The sequence below is a fragment of the Herpailurus yagouaroundi genome, unplaced genomic scaffold (assembly GCF_014898765.1).
Source record: "Herpailurus yagouaroundi ecotype Mexico unplaced genomic scaffold, PumYag 67503, whole genome shotgun sequence".
NCBI lineage: Eukaryota > Metazoa > Chordata > Mammalia > Carnivora > Felidae > Herpailurus > Herpailurus yagouaroundi.
The window spans coordinates 812,595-834,994 of NW_024420310.1; the positions used below are offsets into that span (position 1 = coordinate 812,595).

The window sequence follows — 22,400 nt, forward strand, 5'->3', positions numbered from 1 at the left end:
CGGGCCGCGGACACCCCTCCCCGGCAGGCCCGCGGGACTCCCGTTAACCGCCCTTCCCCCAGGCCCGGCGGGCGGCCGGGCGGCGCAGGCTGTGACCCCGCCGGCAACTCCCCGCGCCCCGTGGAAGCACCGGCGACCCGAGCCGGGCTCTCTACTCGGAGGCGAGGGAGACCGAGGCGACGGAGTCCCCGCTTGTGCCTCCGTCGCCCCAGCGACGAGAGGGGGCGTTTGCCTTATCTTAGTGTCCGTCCCTGCCTCCCGTGGGCTCCCAGTTCACCCAGGACCTTTCCGCCGCCTTAAAAGCCCGCTGTCGCCGGCAGGTGCTGCGGCGGCTCCTCCCGAGACGCGGGGCCGTTCGGAAACTTACTTAAAGTGCTTTCTCCTGCTGAGGCGGATTCGGCCTCAGTAACTGGGTTTGGGAAAGCGGCCGCGGAAGCCCGGCGACAGGCAGGAGACCGAGCAGTGGTGGGAGAGTCCACCGACCCGTGTCGGAAGCCGACCGTGGAAGGAAGATCTGTCACCCCGTCTCAGGATTCCCAGTGTCGCCCCCCCCCCAACTCCAGCCAGCTTACCACCACGCTTCCTTCGCTCTATCATTTTCACGGGTTTCAAGCTCTGCCAGCTGCCCCCCCCATCCATCTATCCCTTTCTCTGTCTCTCTCTCTCTCTCTGAAATGTTTAATAGTCTCTGTCCTTAAAGACTACTGGCAGCCTCATCAATGTCTTGAAGGAAATTACTATATTTGCTAACTACAACTCATATTTGATATTTCACTTCCAAATACTTTTTTTTTTTCTTAAAGCACACATTTAGGTAGACACCACTAAGTTGAGGCCGACAGCCCTTCACTAATTCACACTGAGCACTGGTGAGCTGTGGGGAAAGGTCCTGGACCAGGACGCCGAATCCCTGGGTTCTGGTTCTAATTGTATGGATTCTTGAACTTCAGGAAGTCAGCACTCGTCCTGGTGGAGGAATGCCCTCATCTATAAAATGAATCTCATTGCAAAGGTCTTGTCCAGCTCTCACGCTGGCTTCTGCTTCAATGTAATATTAACCTAATTAATACATGTTTGTTAAATGAACGACAACGAATAAGCCATATCTCTCTAGGAACTACGTATATTTAATATTTAGCAACATGTGGAAACAAATGCCCCTTTGCTATGCAAGGAAGCTTAATCGCTCACTGCATCACTCCGCCACGGCTGGGGGGGGGGGGGGCTCACGGGCTGCCCCTCCCCCGCTGAGGACGGCTGGGCTCCGTGTTGCCCTTTGGCACAGAGAAGGAAAACTTGAGGCCCCAGAAGGACGGGATCTTCCCCGAGGCCAAGCAAGAACTACAGGATGGGGAGGGGGCGCAGGACATCTGGTCCAAGGCTCTTCCCGGAAGGGAAAGGACAGGGAGCCGTGAAAGGCTGAGAGAAACTCCGGAGGAGACTGCCAGAGAGCCACAGGTTGCCTTCCTGCCCGAGTTGAGAAACTATCAGAGCCCTTCTTGGGGAGGAGAGAGCCAGTGTGGGCCGAACAGTGAGTCCCAGGACCCGAGCGGAGCAGGGAGGTGGGAGGGGAGACGCGGGGGGCTTTCCATCCTCGGCGGCTCATTCCGCCCGTGGGGCTGGTCTGTGTTCCAAATGCGGCCCGGCAATGGGACCCTGTGTCAGCTCTGCCTGCAGCGCTCAGGGAAAGCAAGTGTGAGTGTTTTGTGGGACAGGCCCACCCTGGGTCGATTCATGTACCCCTCTCTCTGATCGCCCCTTTTCCCTGACTCGCCAGAGGCGCCCTGGCCCTCCCGGGCGGTAGCAGATAACGGCATCTTGCAAATGGGCCCCCCACACGGGAGACACCCGGTTCCAGGGGACCTTAAGATCATTAAGGAGAAGCGGGATAATGGAGGCCAAAAGCCGACACCTGGCTGTTAATGGCGTGGAAAGGTTCTGTGAATCCGAGCGAATGTCAGAACCGGAAGGGCCCGTACAGCCCCAGCCCCTTCTGCCCACGGCGATGCGAAGGTGCAGAGAGAAGCGAGCAACCTGGCCACAGAGCTAGATCAGAACCCAGGCGCACTGCATGTCGGGCGGGACCTCTCCCCCGGTCTCCCCCGGTTCTCGGCCGCCGGCCTTCCCGCACTGCTGCCTTCGTTCTAGCTCCCCTGCCCTTGTCGCCTGCAGCTTTAGGCCCCTCCGCGGGCGCCCGCGCTGGGGCTCCCACACCCAGCCGAGCGAGGCTCAGCCTGGCAGTGTCTTTCTGACACCCACTCCTCCTTCCTGCAGGCGCAGAGCACGCATTTAAACTTCATCTTCTGGCTAACTATAAACCTCAGGGAGAGAATGGTTCTGAAGCCGCTCGTCTCTAACGCTGAGCTGGCTTTCAGAATCCAGGCGAATGTGTGTTTGGCCAGTCACGGCCCAGAAAGTACTTCTCTCAGCACCGAAACAAAGCTCTGTATGTAAGGCACAAATCCCCTCTTCGCCCTCCTACACAGGCACTGTGGAGCGGGCACACACCGCACTCCGCACCGAGAGCACGGGGGCAGGAGATCTAGGAGGCTGGCAGGCGGGCCCCAGTCCTGGAGCAAAGAGGCACATCTCCCACCCACACGCACATGAGCGCGCCCGCAGACGCGCGCGCGCGCACACACACACACACACACACACACACACACACCCTCTCACTGGGAAGATCCGGACCTCTGCTTGGGAATTTGGAATGAGACCCTACTGGAATGGCCAGGAGGGGTAGCAGGTGGAAGAAACCACTCGGAGGGGCCAGGGGCCGGAGGAGTCCCGGCGGTCGCAGCCCCTTAGCGGGGACCCCTCCTGGAGAATCCCTCTCCAGGGGCTTCGCCAGCCGCTCGCCGCCCGCCGGGCTGGAGGTGGAGTAGTTCAGAAGCAACTGACGCAGCCCGGATTCGAGCTTTGCAAAGCCGCTCGCTGGGAAGGGAAGCATCTGCCCCTCCCTCCCCCACCGCGCGCCCTCGATCCGCCGCTTGCCCCCTCCCCGCGTGACGTCACCCCAGCCCTGTCCGGGGGAGCCTGCAAAACCTCTCAAATTCAAACTGTCGGGCGCACTGCTGCCGCCGCCAGCGCATCGGAAGCGCGCGCCCAGGCTCGGCCGTCGCCGCCGCCGCCGCCGCCCGCCACCCGAGCCGGCCGGCTCCCCTACCTCCCTCCGCAACCGCACCCCCGGGTCGCCGTCGGCTCAGCCTGCAGCCGCCCCGGCCGTCCTCTCCCCGCCTGCGGCCTGCCGGATTTCGGATTTCTGCGCACCCCGCCCCCCCCTCCCCAGGCAAATTAAATCCGCCGGCGGAAAGCAGGGCATCCCCCCGGAAGCGGCGTCTTTTACCTTGCTCTTCTTCTCTTTCCGAAGATGCCAAACTACTGGCGGACTGCAGAGGAGAGGGGTCCCGTCTTCTCCTGATGTGTGAGTAACCCCCACCCCGCGCTGCCTTGGCGCTTCCATCCTCTCCCCCTCCCCCACCGCCAGTCCCCTGATTTTCCCACCCCCTTTTTGCGCAGTTAAAAAAAAAAAAAAAAAGTAAACCAATTTCTGCCGCGAGCCTAAGACGGGCGAGCCGCCCGAGATCCCTTCAAGCTACCCCAGGGGAGGAGGAGATGGGCTGGATTTAGTAGGACAACTCGATTACTAATGACTCCGTGGCTGGCTGCGACCCGCCGGGAAATCAGGTGCAAGCATGTGTGCTCCGGGACGCGCGTGTGGGTGGGCCGGGGGCGGGGGCGAGGGCGAGGAGAGAAGAAACCGCTTGGAGAAACGCAGTGATTTCGTTCTGCCGTGTTGCCCACTCCCCGCATCGTCCCTGCCTCCCACTCCGCCCCCCTGCTTTGCCATTTTAATCGGGCTTTCTTGTTTCTTTCTCCCCCGCATCCTGCTCTCTCCGGCACCCTTCCCCAAGGTTTGCCTGTAGGTACCTGAACTGACACCGACGGTGCCTAAAGATGCTGAGCGGCGTTTGGTTCCTCAGCGTGTTAACCGTGGCCGGGATCTTACACACGGAGAGCCGCAAAACTGCCAAAGACATTTGCAAGATCCGCTGCCTGTGCGAAGAGAAGGAAAACGTACTGAATATTAACTGCGAAAACAAAGGATTTACAACTGTCAGCCTGCTCCAGCCCCCCCAGTATCGAATCTACCAGCTGTTCCTCAATGGAAACCTCCTGACCCGCCTGTACCCTAACGAGTTCGTCAATTACTCCAACGCCGTGACTCTCCACCTGGGCAACAACGGGCTGCAGGAGATCCGCACCGGGGCGTTCAGCGGCCTCAAGACCCTCAAGAGACTGCACCTCAACAACAACAAGCTCGAGGTGCTGAGGGAAGACACCTTCCTCGGCCTGGAGAGCCTCGAGTACCTCCAGGCCGACTACAATTACATCAGTGCCATCGAGGCGGGGGCCTTCAGCAAACTGAATAAGCTCAAAGTGCTCATCCTGAATGACAACCTTCTGCTGTCGCTGCCCAGCAATGTGTTCCGCTTCGTCCTGCTGACCCACCTGGACCTGAGAGGCAACAGGCTGAAAGTGATGCCTTTCGCCGGCGTCCTTGAGCATATTGGAGGCATCATGGAGATCCAGCTGGAGGAAAACCCGTGGAATTGCACTTGTGACCTACTTCCTCTCAAGGCTTGGCTGGACACCATAACGGTGTTCGTGGGGGAGATCGTCTGCGAGACTCCCTTTAGACTGCACGGGAAGGATGTGACCCAACTGACCAGGCAAGACCTCTGCCCCAGAAAGAGCCCCGGGGACACCAGTCAGAGGGGTGGCCACGCCGACACTCACGTCCAAAGGCTGTCGCCTACGGTGAATCCTGCGCTCAACCCGACCAGGGCCCCCAAAGCCAGCCGGCCGCCCAAAATGAGAAATCGCCCAACTCCCCGGGTCACTGTCTCAAAGGACAGGCAGAGCTTTGGACCCATCATGGTGTACCAGACCAAGTCCCCCGTGCCCCTCACCTGCCCCAGTAGCTGTGTCTGCACCTCTCAGAGCTCCGACAACGGCCTGAACGTCAACTGCCAGGAAAGGAAGTTCACCAACATCTCCGACCTGCAGCCCAGACCTACCAGCCCCAAGAAACTCTACCTGACGGGGAACTATCTCCAGACTGTCTATAAAAACGACCTCTCAGAATACAGCTCTCTGGATCTGCTGCACTTAGGAAACAACCGGATCGCGGTCATCCAGGAGGGTGCCTTCACAAACCTGACCAGTTTACGCAGACTCTATCTGAACGGCAATTACCTCGAAGTGCTGCACCCTTCTATGTTTCACGGGCTGCGGAGCTTGCAGTATCTCTATTTAGAGTATAATGTCATTAAGGAAATTAAACCGCTGACCTTCGATGCTCTGATCAACCTCCAGCTACTGTTTCTCAACAACAACCTGCTGCGCTCCTTGCCTGACAACATATTCGGGGGCACGGCCCTCACCAGGCTGAACCTGAGAAACAACCACTTTTCCCACCTGCCCGTGAAGGGGGTTCTGGATCAGCTCCCGGCGTTCATTCAGATCGACCTGCAAGAGAACCCGTGGGACTGTACCTGCGACATCATGGGGCTGAAGGACTGGACGGAACACGCCAATTCCCCCGTCATCATCAACGAGGTGACCTGTGAATCTCCCGCCAAGCACGCAGGGGAGATACTGAAGTTTCTGGGGCGGGAGGCCATCTGTCCGGACAGCCCGAACTTGTCAGACGGAACCGTTTTGTCAATGAATCACAACACGGACACTCCCCGGTCGCTCAGCGTGGCCCCCAGTTCCTACCCCGAACTACACACTGAGGTTCCACTCTCCGTCTTAATTCTAGGACTGCTTGTGGTCTTCATCTTGTCTGTCTGTTTCGGGGCCGGCTTGTTCGTCTTCGTCCTGAAACGCAGAAAGGGGGTGCCGAGCGTCCCGAGGAGTGCCAACAGCCTCGACGTGAGCTCCTTCCAGCTACAGTACGGGTCCTACAACAGCGAGACTCAGGATAAGACGGACGGCCACGTCTACAACTACATCCCCCCCCCCGTGGGTCAGATGTGCCAGAACCCTATCTACATGCAGAAGGAAGGAGACCCCGTAGCCTACTACCGCAACCTGCAAGACTTCAGCTATGGCCACCTGGACGAGAAAAAGGAAGAGCCGGCCACGCTTGCCTACACTATAAGCGCCGCCGAGTTGCTGGAAAAGCCGGCCGCACCCAGAGAGCCCGAGCTGCTGTACCAGAACATCGCCGAGCGGGTCAAGGAACTTCCCAGCGCAGGACTCGCCCACTATAACTTTTGCACCTTACCGAAGAGGCAGTTCGCCCCTGCGTATGAATCTCGACGCCAAAACCAAGACAGAATCAATAAAACCGTTTTGTACGGAACTCCCAGGAAATGCTTTGGGGGGCAGTCAAAACCCGACCACCCTTTACTGCAAGCTAAGCCGCAGTCCGAACCAGACTACCTCGAAGTTCTGGAAAAACAAACTGCAATCAGTCAGCTGTGAAGGGAAACCATTTACAACCCGATGGCAGCCGAGGGTGCTGCTGCAAACTGTTGGAAGCACTACATTGGCTTTTGTGTGTGTTTGCCTTCTCCCTTCCTCGGCATCAATGGGGGACTTTGAAAATGCGTGGGGGATGGGGTGAAGCAATGATACTGCTTTTCCAAGTTTTCCTTTAAATTATTTCTCTCTCGCTCCCCTCCCCCCGCCTTTTCCCCCCTTCTCTCCTTAGGAATCGTCACGGAACACGAGTGTTTTCTACGGTGCGTTGTTTTTTGGTTTCTGGTTGTTTTTTGCTTTTTTTTTTTTTTTTCCGCGTGTTCTATGGATGGTTTTGTTTCTTTTCTCTTCCTTTCTTTTTCCAGTGTGTGGGAATGGGAAGAGGAGATTGTAGTGAATGAAGAAAGAGTAAGCAAACTTTTCACGTTCAAAATGGATATTTGGCGTATTTTGTAGGAGATCTCCAAAGACCTTTGGAGACTATACATTCTTTTGTAAATAATGATATGTGGTATTTCTGTCTTCAGTTTCCAAGTATAGCCGCCAGGCAACACTTCTTTGTGTTAAAGTGCCTTTGCACTTTAAGTACATTACTTAAATGTTGCTGTTAGCTTTGATAAATTGGACATATTTTAATGTGTTGTATTTTTGAAATTAAAAACACTGTAAAATAGACGAAAATGTCAGCTATATGAAGTCAACGTACAGTTTGCTTGAGTTATAGAAACCAGCCTGTCATCAAATGATTCTAGTTGTAGGACTTTAGAGATTTAACTGTAAAATATTTCCTTTCTTCTGGGTTTGTTCTAAGTGATTTTATTTAAGTCAACTAAGGGGATTTAACAGTGGACCAGAGGTCAGACTGCCTCAGTCGGGATTAGTAATTCATTAATAAAATATATTTAACCCAATATCAGAGTGCATCGAACAATTAATGCCCTTCCGTAAATCATTATTTTACGCTAACATGGTCAGTGTTTTAGGTTATTTTCCTGATCCAGAGAGCATTACACGACTTGTAATATATCTTTTCTGCATTAAATTAGATATTTTTATATATTTAAGTGAAAGAGTGGATTTCTAACTTTTTAATTGAAATTAGTATTTTTTCTGCCTATTGAAACATTTTCTATAAGCACGCACCAGTAGAGGCCGCCACACACCTCATTTAATAAAGACACAGGAGCCATTCAATACCTTGAAAGAAGGAAGACTTCCAAGGTGAGGTGAAAACATCCCAAGTAACTTCTCTGCAAATTCAAGGCAGCAGAGACAAGTGTATGCATTACCTTCTGTTTCTTTTTAGGGTTAAAGATTAGACTCAGAATCCTCAATTTTCACATTTTCAGAGAAAGCAGCACTTTCCTCTTACATTTATTGAAGCATTCATGGGGTGCCATCACATCATGTACTGTTTGCATCTCCGAATCAATTCAAAATGACCAAAACCGAGAAAGGAGGGATCTTTTCCCCTCTGCCTTCTTCAGGCACGGGTTACGTGCATTTTTTTCCTCATCAGCTGGAGCAAGCCTTTCGTTTTGGTCTTAGCGTTAAAATGATTTTAACTGATCGAGTCTATACAACATTTATGAAGCCTTATTAGCCTGTAAAGAATTTTTAGATGCAAACATTATGGTGTGATTTAAACAAACAGCCCTTCTTTACAACAAAAAATAGTTTTGTTTTGTCTATTGTAAATCCTTATGCAACTGGGATGGTGATCTGCATATAAAGTAGTTCAGCTTTTCAATTCCTTATTAAAGCAATTGATGGCGTCTGAAAGAAGCACACTGTTTCCTTTTCATAAATAGGTTACTGCACATAATAATCCTTTATTATCATGTGGAGATTGAAGTGGATCCTCATAACTTACTTTTGAAGCTTTAAAGTGACTAATAGTATAGTGTCCGTCACTATAAACAATTCATGCGACAGGCTTTCAGTTAGAAATTACTTGGATTAATAACTACTGGTGCAAAATCGGTTTTTAACAATAGAAGTTAATTACAGATATTTAAATGTAAGGGGCCTCTGGGAAAAAACTGCCTTCAACAACCGAAAATCTCTGAATATCTACAGTGACAGGCTAACGTGTTCACTCTTGGATTAGAGATCATAATTCCTATTCAAGTCCATTAGATCAAAGTCAAATGATCTACAAGAATGCCCCGAAATGATCTACAAATGATCTACAAGAATGTTAACGTAGTGAGATTTTACATGTCATAGAAGAGGACAGAGAGTATCATGCTAAGTGAACTTGGAGATAGCTCCCAGAAAAAACACCTCCTCTTTGAGAGAAATACACACACACACACACACACACCCCACACACGCGCGTGTACCCATCACCCGTATATATATAAACGAGTTTCAAAAATCCTCTTGTGGGTGCTCTCATTTCATGCAGTGATAAATACAGAATACAGAGGTAGGTATTTTGGGAAGTGATCATAAAGGCAAATTAGTATACATATTCTGTTAAGATGGTTTTTAGGTTTAAACTATATACCTAACTAGAACTACTGACGTGATTCCACTTCAGTGTTTGTTCTTATTCACCGGAAAGTAAAGTCATTCCATTATCCACAGAAAAAGCAATTCATTCATCTTAAATAGAGATATCTTAACATTCATTTAGTTACATGATGTTAAAGAGGCCTCCTGGAAGAAGTCAGATGCATAAACTCTCTCGCTTAATAATTATGATGTACATCTAGATTCCCATATGCTCCTTCGATTTTTACTTTATTTGTATTAGGCTTTAAGAGAAATTGTTTGAATGTGGTTCAGACTATTTCATTTAAAGGCAGCATACACCATACACTTCGAAGCTTTGTTTTCTAATGCAATCACAAACACTTTTACATTTATTAACTTATTAGCACCTCCACTATGTTGTTTTGCGGTATCCACTCAAGTGCTTTCAGACAGAATTTATTTTAGGATTTTGTTTATCTCCTACAGTTGGATTTTGCTATTTCATTTTTATTTCATATGCCACCTGTCATGCGTATGAGCACCAGCACAGCGAAATGGTTCCAGCCAACAGAATGTGATCTCCCCCCTGCCCCGCCTGGAACAGATCTATAGGTCTGGCCCTACGAATGGCGAATGGTAATTTCCTTCGATTCCAGCTCTTAATTAATTACTTTCACTGTTTCTGAATATACCTGCGGCTAAGTTTGTATTCACACACTCAAAAGTACCACTTCTCAGTCTGGACACAATGGCCAAGGATCTGATTCGGTTCAGGACTCTGGTCAACCTTTCTATCTTTTTAGTTCCCTCCAGCAGTTGGGGAGTCAGGAAATGACTCTTCAATTTCCTCTGCTTTGTCCTCTAACCTCTAAGGTGATTTAATTTTTCCAAATATTTCCATCTCATCAAGGGCTCCGTATTTTCATGGATTCTACCGAGAAAGACGTATAGGGAACAAGAGAGAGGCTCTGTGTTTTTTCAGACCCCAGAAACTCATTTTGATTATACACATTCCAGAAACACACTGGATTAGGATCTAGAGTGAAGAAAGCTTTGCAGACAATTCTCCCGATTCACTCATTTTTTTTCACTCATCCATTCGTTCAATAAATATTTACCGAGTGCTTGCTTCCCAGGTGCTAGGCTCTGTGCTGTGTGCCGAGGGGGCACAGAGATACAGTAGGCCCATCTCTGCCCAGTCCCCTCCACCCCTACCCCCCACCCCACCCCAGGGAGCTTACTGCTAATAAAGAAGAACCTTACCTGAATGACAATCACCCAGAGTAAACAGGGGGAACAGTAATGAGATGCAGGAAGTTGGATTTTTAAAGGTGATCCTGTGCAGTGAAGTATAAAAGTGATGTCATAAATAGACGAGCTACGGAGTAACCACCATTAACATCTCTTTAAAATCACGCGGCTAAAGAGGGAGGAAAAACCCCACAAAAATACAGCGACATTTCTGCAGAATAGGGCCCAACATTATGGCTACATACTCGTGCTACCTAAAGGTGTACATTGTAAAGATGAGTCCCCAAATTGTAAATACAAAATCATGAACGTACTTGGGGCGCCTGGGTGGCGCAGTCGGTTAAGCGTCCGGCTTCAGCCAGGTCACGATCTCGCGGTCCGTGAGTTCGAGCCCTGCGTCAGGCTCTGGGCTGATGGCTCAGAGCCTGGAGCCTGTTTCCGATTCTATGTCTCCCTCTCTCTGCCCCTCCCCTGTTCATGCTCTGTCTCTCTCTGTCCCAAAAATAAATAAACGTTGAAAAAAAAAATTAAAAAAAAAATCATGAACGTACTTAAATTTTCTGGAACGTCCACATCACAGAGGCAATATTTGCTTTCCATTTCGGTGGCTTAAAAGGCAACATCTTGGTTTTAAGTGTCCTTTCCCAATACGATGATGAGACACTTGCCTAAATCCTGAGAGGGAAAGTTAAGTACTCTCTAGAGGCACACTTCGCTTCTCAAAACGGTCGTGCAAAAAGTCACGCGTACCTTGAAGTTTTGTAAATCCAATTGCATTTTACACGCATTAGGGGAGTTGCCACTTAAGAGGACACTTGTGAATCCTTTTATAAAGCCGAACACCGTTTTAGAATACAAGCAATCACTCTAATTTCTCGGTTTTGTATGTCTGGGTTTTCAACATCGACGTCGCTGAAAACGGTCCACCTGCACAATAGTGTGTGCTGCCAATGCTGCTTGTGCTCCGTGGCTCTTGGTTGCGAAGGGCTTAGCCTTGAAAATCTGCCGCTGTTCTGTGTGAACTGAGCTATCGAGCGATTCTATGATGGCACAGTAGCATTCCTGAACAGCCCGAGGAGCCAACGCCAGTGGCTAACTGGCCAACTCGATCGGACATGGGTCTCTTCTCAGCAGCGTGTCCTCTGTCAGATGGGCCCACGTTTCATCGGAGGGTACAGGGACTCCTGTATTTACATCCTATAAAGCGCTTAGAGCCCGGGTTTAATAATAAATACGGTAGTAGGTAAATATATGGAATTGCACGTGTGTTGGAATTTTTTAGCAGTATTTTAGCTTGAAAGGACTCGTACAAATATTGTTAGATTTAGTTGCAAATACTCGTTGTCAAGTTACTGGAATAAATGGCAAGTGAAACAAGCTCTCGTTGTAGACTTCTGTGCCAAATAGTGACGTTGTTTCAAAAAAAAAAAAATGAATGTCATAGTTTGGGCTGTTAATAGGCAAAATGAAATACTGAAAAGGATCTTGTGTTTTATCGGATGAACTGCCGATACAGGTATTTTATACCACAGTTAGCTGTCAGTTAATCAACAAGTATTCACTAAACATGAACATTTGAATTAGCTAGAAAAGTTCTTTACACTCTTAGGAGGAATTAAGGACAAAGTATTTTGAATTAGTTAGAAAAATTCTTTAGAATCTTTAGGTGGAATTAATGACGAAATATTACTGGAACTTCGATGTGACTGTTCAGATGTCTACAAATTAAGGGCTTCTATCCTTTATATGATTATAATTTACATATTAAGGGGAAAATGAGCCTTTGAAAATCATTTTAATACTTTCCCAGGAATGTCATTAGTATCACACTTAAAAAATTAAAAGTAAAAAGGAGTAACAAAAACCAATTCAAACAGACATGTCTCTCTAGGAACTGAAAGAGAGCCCACTGATTCCGCACACCCCCCACCACACACACCCACCCACACCACGGCCAACTGTTTTTCATGATAAAATCCTAATACCGTAAGTAATCTAATAAATTCATATTTTATAAAATAAGACAGATTGGCATGCAAATCCAAGGAGTGGAAATTATGAATTCACTAATGGAGATGTTATCACTACATTCACAGAGACTGGAGCTAAATGAGAGCAAGAGAGATCGATTTCACTTGTTTCACACGGTAGCTGAAACAATCCGCCTCGTTTTGAGCGGTTCTGAGCGGTTCTGTTGAAGAATGAGAGCTGGTGCTGGATCTGCTAGATTATCTGATCCTCTAAAAAGATTAGTTGAGCTGGAACATGCCAATGAAAGGAAGGCACAGCTCCCTATTCTGAATGCAGGTAATGGAACATCAGGAAGTCCCATGTGTCTGTTGAACCTGGAAAAAGACCATCAAAATCCATGCTGTCCTGTCCTTCCTGAACGGGGGCTGGAAATGAACCCGATGCAGGTTTCCCTGGGCAACCACTTTGTAATTAGCATGCATCATCTTTATTAATTTAATTTCCAAACATTATTTTATGTTTGCTATCAACAGTATCCTAAAAAGGAACATTTGAGCTAATTATCTGTCAGATCCAGTTACTTGGCATTTGGGGACAGATTTGATCTTGACAGAATGTTGGCTACAGCATGAAATAGAAGGTACTTTCCAGCTCCCAAGTGACCGCCGGGCACACAGACTAGGTGAATGGATAATCCTGGGGCATGTCCCCTGCTTCTCCGGCCCCTCTCACCTTCACATCATCAACACCTGACATGGTGTTTTGGAACATCGTAACTCTCTAGGAAGTACTTCCTTAATGAATAAATGAGTAAGACTCTGGCTTTCATGTGAACAATGAAGGAAGGGTTGCAAACGGGAGAAGAGAAGTTCAAAGCATAATTACAGTGGATTCTTGGCTGTTCTGGAAGTCTGAAACAAATGTTCACTTGGGACATTTTCAGAACTCGCTTTCAGAAACACACACACACACACACACACACACACACAACACAACGCAACACAACACAAAGACACACCCCATGAGGATAGCTGAGACGTTCTGGTAACACACAGCCAAGATCCAAAGTTTATTACATGCAGGCAGGCCCAATTTTAAGTGATACTTGAGTCCGTCTGTTGAACCCAATGATCTCATTCTAGATTTTAAAAGTAGCTTTACTGCTGAGCTGGGAGATTGCCTGGTTATGGGCTTTTGGAATTGGGAGATTCTGAGTTGAAGAAAAACGCACGCCCTGACAAGCTTGAATGATGAATTCCTCCAGAGCTTATCACTTAGTTCTTCCTATGGCTCCGTATATTTACTTGGTTTGTCTCTGAAGTCTTCCAGATAAGAGAGAAATTCCTTGGGTTCCAGACCATATTCAACCACATTTCTGTCAGAACACGGTTGTCTCATCAAGTCTGATTTATACAAAACAAGAACCCACAGGGAGCGTTTCATAATGAGGAGTCCTGGGACCCGGGGTTCTGGTCTTCGCGAAGCCAAAAACTGTGAGAACAAGTCATAGCTCTCACCGGGCCCCGGTTTCTCCAACCGGAAGCGTGTCGGACAGGATGAACTCAACGGGCATATCTAACTTTTGTACGCTAGGATTCCAGACTATTTCGGGAGCGACTGCCACACACAAAGCAAATGATAAACAACCAGTGATTCAGGAGATTCCACCTGAACATCTCTTACCCCTCTCCCCCTTGCTTTCCTCCGATTGTATTTTGACACGATTCAAGTGCACCGTCTGCCTTGGCTTAAGCTCTCTTCTCAAGCTGGACTTTAAAGATGTTCAAACCACTCTTCTCATTTCTTTGTAAATCACAACGGCCAACTGCCTTTTTTGGTGGGGGGATGGGGCAGGGGAGGCGATGGGTTTTTCAGTTAGCGGTTTTGCAGGGGAGTAGTTTAGGGGGTGATATGTTTAATTATTCTGTGTTAGAGTTCAGAAAGGGAAACGAAGAATCTATCTAGGAAGAGCCCATTATCACATTTCGGGGCCCAGGGCAGTTTTCCCATTCAGCTGTTCATCATCCCACCCTTTTAGCTAACGCTGCCAACTTTCTTATCATCGGGGAAACTGATGGACCCTTGGACAACACAGCTGAGCTTCAGAAATCCAACGATTCATTCCGGTGAGCAAAGCTCTCAGCTCACAAGTGGCGTTTGGCCTCTTCCTGATCGTAAACTTCAGCCATAGTTTTATTGCTGGGCCAATGTGTCTCTATCCAGTCAAATAGATTTTACCTGGGAACAAGGAAATACAGCCCCCTCAGTCTTGTAATATTCAGCCGACATGATCTTTGCAAGAGTGGAAAAGAGAAAAAAATACGCATCTAAAAACTTCCTCTGCTTTCCAGAGGTTTCTGAGGGGCTTAGTAAAAATATTAGTTGGGGCGCCTGGGTGGCTCAGTCGGTTGGGCGTCCGGCTTCGGCTCAGGTCATGATCTCGCGGTCGGTGGGTTCGAGCCTCGCATCGGGCTCTGTGCTGACAGCTCGGAGCCTGGGGCCTGCTTCGAATTCTGTGTCTCCCCCTCTCTCTCCCCCTCCCCTGCTCATGCTCTGTCTCTCTCTACCTCTCTGGAATAAATAACCTTAAAAAAATATGTATTAGTGAACGAAAGGAAAATCCAGCTACACCTCGCTGTGTTTTCTGTCATGTTACTGAAGGTTACGAAAAAGGAAATGTTGGTTATCCCTGTCCAAGCTGTCATCTTTTTTGTTTTAAGACTTTATTTTTTTAAGTAGTCTCTACCTCCATCGTGGGGCTCGAACTTAGAACCCCGAGATCAAGACTTGCATGTTTCACCAACTGAGCCAGCCAGGCACCCCTCTGCTTACATTTAAGTGTTTAACTTGAAATTTTGGAACAAAATAGGTTTTATTTACTAAACTGATCTCTGAAAAGCAAGTACATGTTAAGCAGTCATCTGGGTAATTTGACAGAGGGGCGTGTTGAAGGAATCTGACTAGTTTTAAACAGTCTTTATTCAGATTTTGCTTTGTGCAAATTCATCAGAAAGTTGTTCAGTTCTGCTATGCCAACATATCAAAGGTTCTGAAATTTCAAAACTAAGCTATTTTGTCTGCTCTTACAGATTAAAATGGGGGGGGCGTATGTCTGCCTGTGTTGAAACAGTTCTTTTTAGTGTTTATTTTGAGGGGGGGGGAGGGGGAGGGGCAGAGACAGAGAGGGAGACACAGAATCCGAAGCAGGTTCCAGGCTCCGAGCGGTCAGTACAGACGGCACAGATGCAGGGCTCGAACTCACGAACCGCAAGATCGTGACCCGAGCCGAAGCCGGACGCTTAACCGACTGAGCCACCCGGGTGCCCCCAGTTTGTTGTTTTTGAATTGGACTTGTTTGAGTTTCTAAAACAAAATCAGATATCCAAAGACGGGGATTTGTGCAAAGATAAGGTAAAGTCTTAGGAGGAGAAAGGTAAATATGTATTTCCCCAAGTAATTTATACCAAAGGGCCACAAAATATGGAGTCTCGCAAAATCCTCTTACCTGGCCTGTCCAACAGAAATCTTTCCCAAGCCTTGATCCCTGGTCAGGAGACAAACATTTCCCCACACGGGTAAGACTTTGGATTTTATCGGGTTCTGTTTTGTTTTGGTGTTCAGTCACAGTGATTCCTTCTGATGTGCTGACCGAGGAAGGTGTGAGGACAGCGGCAGGACGATTCAGCAAAGGACCAGGAGCCCTAGGATTTAGCCTCGACGTCTCTGCTAACTCACCACGTGGCACTGGCCCAATTCGTTTCACCTCTGAACATCAGTTTCCTCCTCTGAAAGACAAAGTAGTTAGACGTAGCCTTCTCAGTCAAGAAAGCAAGTGAATTAAAATGAGCTTATTTCTGGGGAAACCTGGAATCCACTTCGATTCATGAAAAACAGTAAGTCATTTGCGAACTTGACAAATTAACCATCATTAATAACGAATTATTTTCAACAAACCTCACACCTGTTCTGTGACACCGCAGTGAAAACATTTGGACTCAGACGTTCTATTGTTCCTTTCGGCTTTAAAAAAAAAAAAAAAAAAGAAACAACAACAACAAAAAAAACAGTCTCAAGATTTTCTTTCCCTCATCCTTATTTCAGCTCCTAAACATTATAATTGTATAAATCCATTTACACAAAGAGTATGAGTAATTTCTGGTAGTCCTTATGGGGTAACAGATTGTCTCTAAAAATACAATTTATGGAGTGCTCATTGTGTGCCGAACACTCGAACAGATGCCGTGCACATCTAAGACAGATCCGCAAGTGCTCCTGAAGGCCCAGCATGCGCCCGGCACGACGACAAGGCTCCGGGGAGACATGGAAAACTTGCTAAGCCGCTGCCGGTGCGTCAGGGACCTCGTACGTCTGGGGGACTCGTAACACGCGCACTCAAACCAAGCCATGGCTCCTGCCCTCAGGGAATTCGGCACCGGGTTGGGAAGGTGAGCTACTCATCCTTGAAAGGGACACGAGAGGTCAAGGTCAGAGAAGAAACACATCAATGCAAACTGGACCGGCAGGGTCCGAGAAGGCCGCTTTGAGGAGGCCGGCCACGGCAAGAGCCTGGAACAGGGCAAAGGCTTGGGAATCAGCAAGTTTGAAAATGTGCGGACAGAGATAAGCCTGGGAAGGGCGGTACAGAGCATGGTGGACTGGCTTGACTTACCTTTCGATGGCTTTGGAAGCCAGAGTAAGAAATCTGGACTCGATTCTACAAATAACGGGCAGGCTTCCACGCAGCGTAAACATCGTAGCCCTGTTAATATTTACACAGCGCCTTAGAAAGTATCCCCTGTGCATTTCGAATGTTAATCCCCGGTAGTTACGGTGACATGACTGGCGCTGGGTTACGAGGAGGACACAAGTTTGGGGAGCTTCGGTGCACGTCCCAGTGACGCGGTGAGTGTAGGGAGATACGACGTCGTTTGTTCAGCACCGGAGCGTTCCAGGGCCAGCACTCTGGAACCAGCATGCCAGGATCTGACACCCAGCTCTGCGGCTCACCAACCGTGTGCCCTTGGGTAGGTCACTCAACCTCTACGGGCCTCAGTCGCCTCATCTGAAACAAGGTGACAACGATCACATTCACCCTGTCAGGATGCTTATGAGGAGCACTGAGTTAATGTTTGCAAAATAAAATGTATTTTCTACTTATTTTTTTTTAGAGAGAGAGAGAGAGAGTTCGAGCAGGGAAGGGGGGAAGGGGGAGAGAGAGAGGGAGAGAGTGGGGGGGGGGAGAGAGAGAGAGAGAGAGAGAGAGTGAGAGAGAATCCCAAGCGGGCTCCATGGTCATCGTGGAGCCGGACACGGAGCTCGATCCCTCACGGTCAAGAGAAACGGGGAGAAGGTGAAACCAAGTGACCAGCTCTGTAACCGCAGACCGCGCACAGCCGGAAGTCCAGATTGACCTTCCAGAGAGCCATACGTGGAAAGCCTTCCCCCTTTATCATCAGCAGATTCGTGGTTTAATAATACTCACATTCTCTAAGGGAAAAGCAGAAGGCAAATGGGGAAAGCAAGTAAGGGCTGCCTTCTTCATGGATTCCGGACGGAGAGACCCTTGCGGGGATTTGGTCGGGACAGCAGAAACCCGAGGCCACCAAATGAAGTTTCAGGTTTACCCGCGATCCCCACAGGCCACCCGGGGTTGAGATCCGTGCCAGGCCCACGTCATGGGGGTGTCTCCTGTGCAGTCGCACAGCTCAAGCTTAGAAGTATCCCACACCTGGTCCTTGAAATTATTAACGTTTCAACAAGGGACCCTACATTTTCACTTCGCCGTGGGCCTCACAGATGATGCAACCACTCCTGGGTCTGTAACACCAATGACTCGATTAGCGTGGCACAAATTCCTCTTGCCCAAGGCGGTTATTTCTGCTGGTATCACTTTTTTTAAACTGTTTAATGTGCATTTTTGAGAGAGAGAGAGAGAGAGAAAATGAATGAGTGGGGGAGGGGCAGAGAGCGAATGAGACACAGAACCCGAAGCAGGCTCCAGGCTCCGAGATGTCTGCACAGAGCCCGGCGAGGGGCTCGAACTCATAAACGGCGAGATCATGACCCGAGCCGAAGTCGGACACTTAACTGACTGAGCCACCCAGGCGCCCCTAGCTAGGATCACTTTTTATGTACATCCTGCAACCTTTTGTTTCTCTGGCTGTTTATCGCTCATTCCACTGTCCTCTCATATGGGGTCTCACACTAAGTGAGAATGAGGGGTGCCTGGGTGGCTCAGTCGATGAAGCCCCAGTCTCTTGACTTTGGCCCAGGTCACGGTCTCATGGTTCGGGAGATCGGCTCCCGCGTCAGGCTCCGTGCTGACAGTGTGGAGCCTGCTTCGGATCCTCTCTATCCCTCTCTTTCTCTGCCCCTTCCCTGCTCTCTCTCAAAATAAAAAAAAGGGAGCAGAATTTCCCCCATTTCGGAACATAAAAACCAGACGCGTTTTGAGGGGAACAGAACTTGGAAAAGTTGACACGGTACGTCAGAGATTCACAGGATCTGGATATTTTTATCGCGCTCCATCGCTCCATTGTAAATGCCATTGTTTCAGAAGCCTTTGAGGATTTCCGTGAAATGGCACCCGGGTAAATTTTCACAGTTATTCATAGCAAAATTCTTTAAATAGTAAAATGAGAAAGGTCACGTCGTGACAGCACGGTACAAGCAGAAACTCCCCTGCCGCCCGTGCAAAGATTTCTATCAAGCATTTGTCAGGCACAGAGGAGGCGCTCAGGGGCCAACCTCACCGCCGCCTTCGAAGCCCGGAGCTTTCCGAAGCTTGAGACGTTGGGTCACACACAGGTCTTGTGTGTACATCTGACCCACGTATCCTGGGTCTCACGTAGCGCGCAAATGGGTGAGCCTTAGGGACAACGGTGTCTTGGAGTGATGTGTTTGGTCTTTCTGACCTGAAGACGCCTCAGTGACTGAAGGGCCACGTGGGCGCCGGAGTAACTCAGGAAGTCCAGGCTGGATGCTGGGCTCAACGCTTGGGCCTGCAGACTTATTCTTACTCTGTTACGTAAAGGCGCTCAGCACACTGCCCGCTGATTCTCTGGGCTGACAAAATCCCAACAGTGGCAAAGGCTTCAGAGGCCCTGGGCCCTGAGCCCGCGGAGAGGCAGCCCCCCGCCTTGCCGACTCACGCGTGCCCAGGTGCCGGAAGCCCCTCTCCTCCAGCGCCGAGACCCCTCACGCGGCCACAGATTCAGAGAGCTTTGCTCCGCAACTGCTAACGGGTTGTTGAATCAACAGCAGAGAGGTAGCTGGTGACTTAGAAAACTTCTGGAACTATCTATTTTCTTTTATCCTAATAACCCTAGCGTTGCCAAACTCCATTCATGATTGTTATAAACTATCGAACCAAGTAAAGGCGACAGAAAGACAACTTAAAGACTGATTTGGTCAGTTAAGTGTGGAGGTCTCTGGCTTAATTCTTCAATAGACAGATCGAGAACTCTTTATGTGTATTTTGGTTATCCCTGGAACTGACAGATTAAAAACTGTGTTTTTTCCATAAGTAGTAATGACATCAAAGTCTCCTCAAATCTGTCACACTTGGACAAAAATGGTCCTAAGACCTCTTTTGATCTAAAAAGTGCACAATTCTGGGGCACCTGGCTGGCTTGCTCGGTGGAGCACGCGACTCTAGATCTCAGGGTTGTGAGTTCGAACCCCACGTTGGGTGTAGAAACTACCTAAAAACAAAATCTTTTTTTCAAGTTTATTTGGAGAGAGCGCGTGCACAGAAGGGGGAGAGAGAGAGGAAGAAAGAGAATCCCAAGCAGGTTCTGCCCTGTCAGTGCCTAGTCCAAAGCGGGGTTCGAACTCAGGAACCGTGAGATCCTGTCCTGAACCTAAATCAAGTCGGATGCTTAACCTACTGGGCCACCCAGGCACCCCTAAAAACAGAATCTTTAAAAAAAATAAAAAATGCACAATTCTATGGCTTGCTTTGCAAATTGTGCCATGATTCAAGTTATACTAAAGTAAAAGCATAAATTAAGTTTTGGATGAAGAAAATGTCTACAGTTTTGTACATTGAACAAATAACTTTTACCTACGGCAAGATATTTATTTTTTTCCATTAAAAAAATTCTTTTAGGGGCGCCTGGGTGGCTCAGTCGGTCGAGCGGCCGACTTCGGCTCAGGTCATGATCTCGTGGCTCACGAGTTCGAGCCCCACGTCGGGCTCTGTGCTGACCGCTCAGAGCCTGGAGCCTGTTTCGGTTTCTGTGTCTCCCTCTCTCTCTGCCCCTAACCCACTCACATTCTGTCTCTGTCTCTCTCAAAAATAAATAAACATTAAAAAAATTTTAAAAAAATTCTTTTAGGGGCACCTGGGGGGCTCCGTCGGTTGAGCGTCGGACTTCGGCTCAGGTCATGATCTCACGGTTTGGGAGTTCGAGCCCCGCGTCGGGCTCTGTGCTGGCAGCTTGGAGCCTGGAGCCTGCTCTGCATTCTGTGTCTCCTTCTCTCTCTGCTCCTCCCCCACTCACTCTCTGTCTCGATCTCCTTTAAACATAAATAAACTTTTAAATTTTAGTTAACACACAGTGCAACATTAGTTTCAGGGGTAGAATTCAGTGATTCATCACTTACATACAACACCCAGTGCTCATCACAAGTACCCTCCTTCGTACCCATCACCCATCTAGCCCATTCCGTACCCACCTCCTTCCATCAACCCATACTTTGTTCTCTATCATTAAGTGGCTCTTGTGGTTTGTTTCCCTCTCTTCTCTTCCCCCCTTTCATATATGTTCTTCTGTTTTGTTTCTTAAATTCCACAGGAGTGAAATCGTGTATTTATCTGTGACTTATTTCACTTAGCATAATACACTCTAGCTCCATCCACATCATTACAATGGTAAGATTTCATTTTTTTTGATGTCTAAGTAATATTCCATTGTATACACACACTTCTTCTTTATCCATTCATCAGCCGGTGGGCATTTGGGCTCTTTCCATAGTTTGGCTAGTGTTGATAGCGCTGCTATAAACATGGGGGTGCATGGGCCCCTTCAATGCAGCACTCCTGCATCCTTTGGGTAATACCTAGTAGTGCCATTGCTGGATGGTAGGGTAGTTCCATTTTTAATCTTTCGAGGAACCTCCACCACACTGTTTTCCAGAGTGGCTGCACCAGTTCGCATTCCCACCAGCAGTGCAAGAGGGCTCCCCTTTCTCTGCATCCTCACCAACATCGGTTGTTCCTTGTGTTGTCAATTTTCGTCATTTTTTAAAGTTTATTTACTGATTTTGAGAGAGACAGAGAGCGAGCGAGCGAGAGAGACAACGCTCAAGCAGGGGAGGGGCAGAGAGAGAGAGAAAAAAATCCCAAGCAAGCTCCACACTGATAGTGCAGGGCTCAAACTCAGGAACCCTGAGATCATGACCTCAGCCAAAGTCGGACGCCTAATGGACCGAGCTACCCAGGCGCCCCAACAAGCAACTCAACTATTTTTAAACTATGCTACCACATTTGTAGATCTCACCTCATCTTCATAAAACGATGAAAATCAAGAACAATGAATGTGAAAATACTTCCTTTGCAATTTTTGGAGACGAGAAGTGTGGGTGAAAGCACTGATGTCTCTTTTTCATGTGGTAAACACTGGCCAAAGCAGGTGGGGGAGGGGACTTACATATGGGTGATCACTTTATTGTTCCCAGGGTTAAAGAAAAGAACCTTTTGGGGCCCCTGGCTGGCTCAGTCCCTTTTGGGCCTAGAGCTTACTTAAAAAAAAAAAAAGAAAAGAAAAGAAAAGAAAACCTTTTCACCCCTAGCTATTATGCAACAAACCGTTTTTTCAACATTCTCATTCATAATGTTTTCCGGAGTAGAACACAATGTCTTTAAAAGGCTTAAGGTAAGGCTCACACATGCCCACTTAAAAATACTTCTCCATTTACTACGTTTCCTTTTCCCAGACCTCTGGTAAACTTAAGAGACCACATTACACTCTGTGGAAATAAAGAGATTCCCGAGTGGAAACGAACTGTTTTTAATGCTGACTAATGTCCGTGGCGGGGGAAGATAATGAACTCATTAACTCATTCATTCATTCATGTAACAAACATTTATTAAACACTGTGCGAAACGGTGGCTCTAATCCTCCAGGAGTTCACAATCAAGTGGTGCATAAAACGAATGCTAATGCGGAGTTGTAAATGGCACGCTAGGAGGGTACACAGAG

General features: G+C 48.4%; 1 protein-coding gene across 1 annotated transcript; it reads left to right on the forward strand.

Moving 5' to 3' along the window:
• The first annotated feature begins 3,122 nt into the window (after window positions 1-3,122).
• On the forward strand, window positions 3,123-7,403 carry SLITRK2 (SLIT and NTRK like family member 2). The gene is made up of 2 exons (XM_040467523.1): window positions 3,123-3,424; window positions 3,915-7,403. Exon 2 carries the CDS (start codon window positions 3,958-3,960, stop codon window positions 6,493-6,495), a length of 2,538 nt encoding a protein of 845 aa, XP_040323457.1. The 5' UTR covers window positions 3,123-3,424; window positions 3,915-3,957; the 3' UTR covers window positions 6,496-7,403.
• Window positions 7,404-22,400: the final 14,997 nt, after the last annotated feature.